At 38.6% G+C, this 10,291-nt stretch overlaps 2 protein-coding genes across 2 annotated transcripts; one reads left to right on the forward strand and one right to left on the reverse strand.

Moving 5' to 3' along the window:
* Nucleotides 1–4,239: 4,239 nt before the first annotated feature.
* creg1 (cellular repressor of E1A-stimulated genes 1) lies at nt 4,240–8,818 on the reverse strand. Its single transcript, XM_066706314.1, has 4 exons — nt 7,798–8,818; nt 6,796–6,915; nt 6,236–6,437; nt 4,240–6,015 (listed from the first exon to the last, which is right to left on the reverse strand). Coding segments are annotated over exons 1-4 (600 nt in total). The 5' UTR covers nt 8,074–8,818; the 3' UTR covers nt 4,240–6,013.
* Nucleotides 8,819–8,947: 129 nt separating this feature from the next.
* h2af1al (H2A histone family member 1a like) lies at nt 8,948–9,716 on the forward strand. The gene is made up of 2 exons (XM_066706315.1): nt 8,948–9,038; nt 9,158–9,716. The coding sequence occupies exon 2, from the start codon at nt 9,159–9,161 to the stop codon at nt 9,576–9,578; it is 420 nt and encodes a 139-aa protein (XP_066562412.1). The 5' UTR covers nt 8,948–9,038; nt 9,158; the 3' UTR covers nt 9,579–9,716.
* Nucleotides 9,717–10,291: the final 575 nt, after the last annotated feature.

Consider the following 10,291-nt stretch of genomic DNA (forward strand, 5'->3'; position numbering starts at 1 on the left):
AATTTAAATTAAATATTTAACAAATAGCAACTGTTAGACAAAATTTTACATAATAGAGTACTGTGCATTCAAATACTTTCATTACAAAATGTATAACTCAGCTACTCAGAAGTAACATTTGGTATGTCAAAGCTGTATTAATACCTTGATACCTTTTTTACATATATCATAATTGCAAATTACCATGAAATCCAATGCTAATCCAGCATGACAGGGAATTAATTCAATGCACATTTATTATTCAAGTCAATTTACTGAATATGATATATTTAAATATAATAAATGCATATAATATACTATGTATATTATTCATATTTATTTATGTATTTAATCATAATTTTTCTATTATATAACCACAAAAGAACATGCATTTTCATTAGATTTGGAGTGTCTGTTAGCACTCACACATAATTTAGTTTTACCAAGTGGACAAACCAATATAGTGAAGACCGTCTTCATTTTAATAACAGCAGCAAGAAGGTTGAACTAACATGTCTTAGCATGCCCTCCATCAACAAAGTGCTTTAGTGTGTGTTTGCATTAGGCAAAAAGAAGCGCATTTGCCATCAAGAATTTAACTAATTTGTACTTGTCAGGAGGGTCCGAATTTTGATTTGGTCTTGATGAAATCTACATTATAAGAAAGAGAAAGAAAAAGAAAGAAAGGAAGAACACAAAAGGAAAAGAAAGAAATGTAATTGAAAAGTGGAAAATTCCCCAGACAAAATGGGACCACTGCAGAATTGAACTGGACAGTTCCCAGTATTCATTGTCTGATGTTTAGATGTGTATTGTCTGAATCTTCCTCTCCTCATCTTCTCCACCATTAAGTTCGTTTCTTTGCTTCTTAAAGAGAAAAAGTCAAATTGGAGTGTAGTTTGTAGCACGCTACTTCTCACAGTATTATATACATATCATATTACAGGGTAACAAAGAAGAGGCAGTAGCGGACTGTCACCAAACTGATTTATTCCTCTTATTTCAGATAGTTTTTTATCTTCAAGCTTTTAATTTTCTTGAAATTATTAATTTTTTAGCAAATTATACAGTTTATTTGGATGAACCTTTGTACCACTATTGACTTGATTTAAGGACTCAGCACTGATCCTATAGGTGCAATATCTAAATTAAATATCTATTTCTTTCTGATAAACTCCTTCAATTTCAAAGCTTACAGAACGTGCAAAATAAGTAATCAAATTCCCAGTACACTATTTCATTGAGACTGATCATATCTCAGACTGCTTTCTTTTTGTATTTTGTATTTTGAAAAAAATATGTTGGTCAAATGTTTTTGAAGTAAACATTCATTTAAACCTTCGTAAACATTCTTTTCGGAGTAAAAACAGAAAAAAACACTTGAAACGAGCTGTAGTCAGATACTTTTGTTATTATTCCACTGTTGGCATCTTGCCTCATCTTGCACAACTGGAAAAATGCTGCTCTTCTCTCAAATATCTGTCGATTAAGTTATTTGCACTTCTTCAAATCTACAAAATATGTGGATTTAAAACATTCCTAAAAAACAGCTAAAGTTATATTATATTATTTTAGCCCTTGTTCCTTGATTCCTTCCACCACCATTTATCATTGCTAACATTTACATTTGTTCTGATTTTCATTATTCTTTGTTGTTTTGTATGTTGTTTATTTATTTGATTATTTGTTAGTAGTTTTCATTTCACCTCAGGTTAGCCTGTCTGAAGATTATTGTACTGTTAGTGAAAATACACTAGACCACTGAATTCCAGACCTTACTAGTTCAGCAACCAAATTAGTAATTACTGTTACCCAAAAGAGCCATAGTAGTGTGAATTATTTATTTTACTATAGTAAAACAGTACTGTATACATATTCATATTTAAACATTATGTGAAATGTGTAGTTTGTATATTACCCATGCTGTTAGCAATGCATATGGTGAAATGTACTTTAACAGTTGTTTTACCTTGCTTCTAACTGAACTACAGAATTGCTGTGTTTTAATATCATGGGCTGCAGAGAATTATGGCGGATACGCTGATGAGCCGATTGCACCTTGTGAGCCACAGTCTGAGTGTCACTACAGTAGCAATCTGTTGTCATTCTTTGAAATTGTTCTAAGAATCTGTGTTTTCTGTTAGCATAAAACTAATAAAAAGAAAAAGCTTATCTAGCTATGAGTATTATTGTCTCGTCCTTGAATGAATACCTATCGTGAATCCTCCATTGTATGTATATATGCTATGATGAATACACAATCACACATACTGCCACAGTGCTACATATTGTATCACTGTCATTCAGATTCCACTGTTTAGTTTCCTTATTTAGGGAGCACCGCTTTTGCTTTGCAGTAATCCCAGTATAATTCTAGTTAGCACCTGTTATTCTGCATGACACAAAAAGGTATTAAATACTGGTCTAGGGCGGAAATACACTCATTTTCTCTGCCCTGAAAGTAGAACATGAAACTGAAAGACATGTACATTACTCATTTGAGAACAGTAGATTAAAAGAAAAACAACAGTGACTCTCCTACTGGTTCACCTCAAAACTCAACCACCAGAGATGACATTTTCACACCGGAGTTCCCATACACTGAGCTGGTGACTCTGGAGGAAAGACACAGGGTTAAAGAGGATCTTCCCTGCGGGCCACAGATGGAGTTGAGGGTTCACCAACACCTCTAGATTTTCGCCTCTGGTCATTGAGGATCAATTCCTCCCCAGGCTGTGACTAAAATCAGTGTGGATGTCTTGGCCGATCATGTGCAGTGGGCGTCCCAGAGCTACAGTCTAATGACTGAGCATTATGCAACACACAAAAATAATAGAAACCGTTTTTAAGTTATGACAGGGACCAGCGGAAATGGAGTCGTCAATGCTATACACACTATATTGAAACAGTTTGATTACAAAGCTTTTTATTAAAACCTTTTTTTTTGTTCTGCAAGAACAATCTGGGGATCTGGATTTGATTGCAGCTTGCATGTTGTTTTGTAATGTTAGAACTTTTTCATTATTCATTAATATGGACACAAAGCAACTTCATTTGAATAATTCTGTGAAAAAAGCCAAGCTTGTGCTTTGGGAAACTGTCCCACCTAATTCCATTTCATTGAGAACTAAAAACAAAAAGACTCACCTCCAGCCAAGCCTTTTTAATGAAAACCTTTATTAAGACGGGGTCTTTCCACGGCGCCTCAGCCATTGGCCCACACCGCCTCTAGTGAATGCTATGCTTCAGCTGCACTGCATCAAAGACCGGAGGCCGCCGACTAATTCGCCAGCGGGGTGTGACTTCCACTGATCAAAGTTGCTCTGTTGACAATGAACTCAAAGGGTCCGAGCTTTCTTTTATTCAAAGAAATTACAAAAAGTCATGAATATTCATTTCCTGTGAGTCACCTTAATCCATTTAAAGCATGACACCGCTGCTTTGGGCTTTATAAAAGATCTGTCGAGAATCCTCATCTCTCAATACTGAAGGAAAAAGCCCTTTCAACAAGCAGATCATTTTGTTTTAGTGAGAATATAGATTGTGCTAGTCAAGCAGTGCAAAGTATTCATTTTTTAAAGAATGTTATTCTTTCTCACATTTTATTGAACCCTGATTTGGCCTAAAGAAAACCTTTAAGATTGCAGTTGTGTGAACCAAGTTAAGAGAGGATGCGTGTGTGTGTGTGTGTGTGTGTGATTGCTGACGGACACTTGCCACATTTTCTTTCTATCATTCAATGGTGAAAGCAGCAGTATAACCCAGTGCTTTTTAAAGACCAAAGCATTTTCACTGGCACTTGTCCAGTCCTCCCAACCATACTGGTACAGACCTGTGAACCAATGTGTACATCATAATAAACAGTGAAGGGTCAGTGGAGCTGCTGAAGGCTGTCATTTAGTACAGGCCCCAGCTCCTAGGGGCAGTCAGGAACTGTGGCCAAAATCACAACTACATGACTTTACTACATCACTGACCTAGTCTGTTCTCTACACACATAACATTGAATGTATTTTTGTATCTTGTTGCAGTTGGTATACATCTTCAGCCTAAGAGCTGCTGCCCTGTTTCATGTCAGGTCATTTTTTTTTTAATTTTTTTTTGGGGGGGGGGGGGGTTCTGATGACCCCCATGGTATTACTTCTATGTTGTGATCATGAATGAGCATTAACAATTTGTCACATCTCCACATGCTGTGCAGGGGCTGAAAAATAGAACTGTAAAAGAATGCCAGTAAAATAATTAAACAACACAAATGTATTCAAATTGTAAAAAGCCCCCATATTTATTTCCACAGATACTATATTATGAAAATATTTTTACAACATTCCTTAGAAAATGCACCTCTCCATGGCTCTTCAAATACAGTTATAAACATTCTGCTATCAAAGATAAAATATATATATATATATATATATATACCTACAGTTATTCTGCAGGCTTAGATAACATCCTTGAACATGTTTTCAAACAGGGCAGGGCATTTCCAAAATGGTTTCAACTGGGCAATTCAAATGGTCTGTAAAGACGCATCCCTGAAACGAGCACATTGAAGATTGGAGCGCAGCGTTCCCATATTCACACGTGTGTATTTTTCCCAAGTGATGGAGAATGTTTTGGAGTTAGGAGATAGATTTAAAGAGCAACAGCAGGCTTCTGAAAAGTACAACACTACCATAATCTCCACATCTTACTTCAAATATGTATGTTTCAATATTTATTTTTTCATGATGACCTTTTAAACTTCTAAATCCTACACAGTGCGTCAGCTTCGGTTGGCCAGACAGTGTGGCTTTGAGGTCGGGGCTTATGTGATGTCACTGCAGCACCATCTCCTCTCAGAATGGAGAGCGGCTTGCTTCTTGCATTACACTTAAAAGGTTACCACACATGGTTAAAAAAATGATGGTTTTAGGCATCTTTACATGTTGCTGTAGTGTATAAATAAGATGTATATAACTCTTTCAGATCATTTCTATAATACAAGCCACTTTTAAAACTTTAAAATGTAAAACTTAATGGTGGATATCAAAAGTCAGCATGTATGCTTTTTCAGGATTTAAAGATGTGTTGATGTGTTGTGTTTTCTGGCTAGCAGAAAAATGACAAAAACACCAGATTCATCTTCACCGCTGCAAGTCAGATTAAGTTTTGGCAAGAAGCAAGCCTTAATAATAACTTCAAAAACTTGTCAAACAACAAGTGTGCCCTGTTACATCAAATCAGTTTTTAAACACATCCTCTTTAAACTCTTACTTTGTGAAGCATTAAACATACATTCCAGTCAACTAAACAAACTGAGAGATAACATCAGATAGGCTTTTCAATATTAAAAGAAAGGGAAGTACACACTTTACACTGCTTCGAAACTTCTTAAATGTACCTCATATGCATAAGCCAAATAAGGTCTGATATTAAATACAAAATCTGTAGTACAATCTGAATCCTATAACCCTGAATGTGTATGCATGTTATTTCAAATGCATCTACGAAAGTGCATTATTTAATAGGTTTTGTTGTTGTTGTTGTTGTTGTTGTTAGTGTATACAAAGGGCCCCCCTTAGTGGCACACTCACAGTACTGCCGAGAAGAGCCCATTACACTAAACTAGCAGGGAGAGAAGCAAGTAAGGAGATCAACTGGCTTAACGGTCGTTCTCCTAATGGTCTTTTCAAAAGCTTGGAATCTAAGTAAAAACTCTCAGAATTAGGCACATATTATTTAATTAGACAACCTATATTTTGCAGGAATATGCACAGATAATGCAATGTATAGCTCTTTAAAACTAATAAAGCACTTTTCATTTTTTTTGTTATAAAGTTACTATTCATTGTATTGTTAGAAATTAGTTTTATGCATATTATTAATTTACCACACAATTAATTTTCCTTTCATGAAGTTGATTGAGATTTAAATTGATTCATTGGGTTGTTACTGCTGTGTCGTCAGTCATGCCGTTTATCTTGTAGGTTACCTAAAAAACTACTTTTAAAGGTATTCTTCTCTTCGAAGTCCTTTCAAAGCCATGTTGTTGTCCTACGATAAATACATGAATAAATAAATACATTTATATTCTTATGAAAAATGCCATCTTTATTTACTGCAAATTTATTTTCACTTTTTGTTTTTAAAAGAACAAAGTTACAATTTAAATAAACATACATAAAATAATTCCTGTAGTTACAAAATATTGTGCTTGTTATGAATAATTGTAGCTAATATAATATATTATAATTTAATACAAGTTTTCACTTACAGTCCATGTATGTGTAGGGTTTGGCACTGAAATACTCTTCTGGTGTGACCGTTTTAATCCCTCCAAAGTAATCCAGCACCCAGACTTTGGTGATGTTAAACTTTGCAAAAAACCAGCCGTGGTCTGAGGGCCAGTCTACCATCTCAGGGTGCCGGCTGAACAGGGCCTGCTTGGCCACTGGGGCCTCCGCAGTGTCGTTGACCTACAGCACAGAACAACAGCCCTGCGTCACAGCTGGACATAAGCATGACTGCGCATCACAGCACTGCATCTGGGATGTAAATCTCAAAGTCGGTATCTCAAATGTGCACTAAACTTCAGGTATATTTTCCAATGAGGGGTTTTTCTCCTATCTCAAATAGATTAAATGACCAAAAAAACTACACAACCTCTTGTGCACCTTTTCTGCTGCTGTTGGAGTCCCTTATGGGACTGCCATGAGCATCCAGGTGGTAATATCTTGCATGTGTTCCTGCCCTTTAAACAACAAGATCAGTCCTGGACACTGGGGTGAACACCAAAGGCTGATCCAGGAGAAGCTACTGATGTTTAGTTCATACCTCAACTACTGATCCAGAGAAGATGATGTGCGCACACAGGGGGCTCTGGGGGTCGTAGTGATGCTTCTGGCAGTATTTTGTCTCAGCTAATGACATGGAGAGGGAGGCTATAGGGCTGACCTGCAAACACAAAGACCCAACGCCATAGTGTCAGGGTGGAAGGACACAGGCTACTGTGAAATGAAGGCATATACCCTCACGACAGCGTCCTCCAAACAACCGAGATGCGTTTGTCTTCCTATTAACCAGAGCTAAAAATGGAAGTGTACAGATGAAATAAACAACACGTTACACAACTTTTCACATGAATGGAGAAAAGTAGGAAGTAAGGCTCTGTTGATCTTAAGTGTCTTTTTCTAAACCTAATAACACAATCAGCTTAGGTGATAAGTATCTGAAGATATGTTCTCTCTGCTAGTGTCAATACAGTGTATCTGAATGAACAGATCTATAAAAAATAAATACTGAAGCAGTACATCTGTATATGCACCATATGCTGCAGGGAGAAACTGCTTACTCATGATTACCAATAGGAAAACCAGTGGTATCAGCTTAAAAAAACAGCCGAGTCATGACGGTTCATGCTCTTATCACTTTTTCATGAGACACTTTCCTTGTAAAACATTCTAAACGTTTGAACACAATTTTATTTTTAAATGACCAAGCCCTAAACGAAAACAGCAAAATATGCATCTATTTATTCATGTGCGTCCACATGTCATTTCATATAGATTTAAGATTCGTTGTTAGTTCAATTAATGATTCAATTAAGCAATTAAGGTCTCAGTTGGAACAAAAAACATCAGGACAGGTGTTACTCCAGGACCGGTTTGGGAATCCTTGCATAAGAATATTTAGACATGTGTTTTTAACGCATTTAATATAAAAAGAAATACCATTTTGACAACAGTTGACAACCACCTAAACATCTAGTATTCAGCACGTACTTCAATCAACTAAAAGTGACCTACAGCCCATATACATGTTGTGCTTTGTAAATACCTGCAGATCCTGCACGGAAATCTCGATGTTGGTCAGATACATGTACGGCACCCCGGTCCCATTGCCGGGCGGGCCGTCGCTGATGGAGAACACGTTGGAGAAGGGCTGCCCCTTCACCGGGTCGTGTGTCGAGATCGTGGCCATCGATGCCCAGTCGCACGCATTGGCCACGAATCTGGCCACTCTGGCGGCTTCGTCATGAGGAGGGATGCCGTGCAGAGCGCCCGGGAAGACGGAGAAGAAGAACAGCATCAGTCCCATCCCCATGTGTACCATTGTGGCTGCTTGTCCTCTGTGCACTAGCGCTACAAAGCTTACAGCATTCCCCTTGACTGTGGCACCAAAGCTGTGCGTCTAGTTTAGAAGTGATCTCTGACGGTCATGTGACCCAGCTGTGCAAAAGTCATGTGACACGCAATAACTGCAGAGCCTGCACGGGTTCATGTGCTTTGGAAACAGGGAAGTTCTGGAACCGGAATAGAATCGATTCCTTGCGTTCGATGTTAGTCTATTATATCTACAGGTTTCTGTATAACACATCATATTTACGTAACCGATGGATATCAGTTGTTCTCGTAATTGTCTCCAAAATAAATCAATGACATTTGTTACGTCACATCTTTTCGGAGATTTTAAAGCAAATATGTGTGTGTATTTATAACATTCACTCGAATATCTAAAGTATAAAGGCAACGGTTGAAAAGTAAATAGTCACACGTGTCTTGGCAGCTGGTGGACACACCTCCACAGACTTCAGGATCATGTGTGTCTCTTGCCGGGCAGTTTGTTTAAATTCACTTTGTTGGAAAAGCGTTATTTACATGCACAACGTCCAGCAGCCTCCACAGCACAGGTTCAATCATAGTGACTGGGAAAGAAAAAAAAAACTTGGCTAGGACTCCTTGTTCAGGAATGAATGCATTACAATTAAAAAGTCGATATATATGCATACATCCACTGAAAGTATTTGTTTTCTTAATCTACATACCATTGCCGAGTAGCCTTCAACACACGTGAAAAGTTAGTTACATACTTGCCGCAGTATATTAGATGAATTATCCTTAGCTTCCACTGGCCGTGTGGTTAACTAACATACACCTGTTACTGTTAATTGATCATTTAAATTAACGAGGCAGGCAGGTGGTGATGTGCTAGCCAACGTTTAATTACGTACTACTCAGATTGCTTAAAAACCTTCACAATCATCATTTCGACAACGCGTCCATTTTTAGAAGCAAAAGGTGAGTAATAACGCAAAATAAGCGCGCAAATGGGTCGATTTGTATCGTGAATATTGTTCGCTAGAGTCATATCTGTATATATTGAGGTTTAATAGAGGGTTTTTTATTTCTGGCCGCAGTATGTCTGGTCGTGGAAAGAAAGTTGCCTCCAAGGCCAGAGCCCCGGCCAAGACCCGTTCCGCCAGAGCGGGCCTCCAGTTCCCGGTGGGCCGGGTGTTCAGGCTGCTGAAGAAGGGCAACTACGCGGCGCGGATCGGCTCCGGTGCGGGGGTGTACCTGGCCGCGGTGCTGGAGTATCTGACCGCCGAGGTGCTGGAGCTGTCGGGCAACGCGTCCAGGGATAACAAGAAGAAGCGCATCCTGCCCAGGCACATCCAGCTGGCTGTCCGCAACGACGAGGAGCTCAACAAGCTTCTGGGAGAGGTGACCATTGCTGAAGGCGGGGTTTTGCCCAATATCCAGGCTGTGCTTCTCCCCAAGAAAACCATCAAGTCCACTCGTGAAGGTGATGGGCAAGATGTCCAGTCTCAGGAATTCTAGACTAGTTGCCGCAGATCAAGAACCAGTTATTTGAATGTCTGCTAGTCAAACTTTCAGGCTGCAATTCATCCAGTGTGTTTTCTTGGCTTGACTTGTGTATTTTAATTTAATTGTATAAATAAAGATTATTTTGTAGTACATCTTGCTGCTTCAGTTTGTGGTAGGCACTATTTAGCTGGGGTTTAATGTATCTTTCTTGTAACGGAGTCTAATTTGTCCATGCACTTAAATGGCACATGGTCAAAAGTTGGATGGTGGCATCTTGTCCACTGAAGGCAACTTTCAGGATGCTTGTTTATTGTCCTATGGGCTGTGTGGGTGCCATGTGTCCTTAAAACTGCACTCCAGGACAGTGGTTGGGATGAGCTGAAGATCTATTTCCATCCACCCCAACCCATCATCGATGCTGAATGGTTGGGAATCCTCAACTATCCTACTAACTTGTGGGGTCAGATTCCAGTCGCGGGGGGCTGCAGTGTTTTTTTTTTTTTTTTTTTGTGCCAACAGGAGCTCCCAATTACTTTGGTATTAGATCAGCCTACCGGTGTAGGTAATGACTTTTATTTTTATAGCCAATACAATGAGGCTGACTCAAAAACCCTGAACCCACAAAACATTTCAGAGAAGAGTTCAATTTATGTAATCGGACCAATTAATGAGCTGAGAGCTGGGCTAGAACAAAACCCTGCAGATGCTGCACCCCCTCAGGACTG

This window comes from Amia ocellicauda, chromosome 6, assembly GCF_036373705.1.
Source record: "Amia ocellicauda isolate fAmiCal2 chromosome 6, fAmiCal2.hap1, whole genome shotgun sequence".
NCBI classification, from domain to species: Eukaryota; Metazoa; Chordata; class Actinopteri; order Amiiformes; family Amiidae; genus Amia; species Amia ocellicauda.

Coding starts and splice junctions, on each gene's coding strand:
- creg1 (XM_066706314.1), bottom strand. CDS start 8,073: ATGGTACACATGGGGATGGGACTGATGCTGTTCTTCTTCTCCGTCTTC. Junction 6,916..7,797: donor TTTCCGTGCAGGATCTGCAG/GTATTTACAAAG, acceptor TTGTGTTTGCAG/GTCAGCCCTATAGCCTCCCT. Junction 6,438..6,795: donor TCTCTGGATCAGTAGTTGAG/GTATGAACTAAA, acceptor TCTGTGCTGTAG/GTCAACGACACTGCGGAGGC.
- h2af1al (XM_066706315.1), top strand. CDS start 9,159: ATGTCTGGTCGTGGAAAGAAAGTTGCCTCCAAGGCCAGAGCCCCGGCC.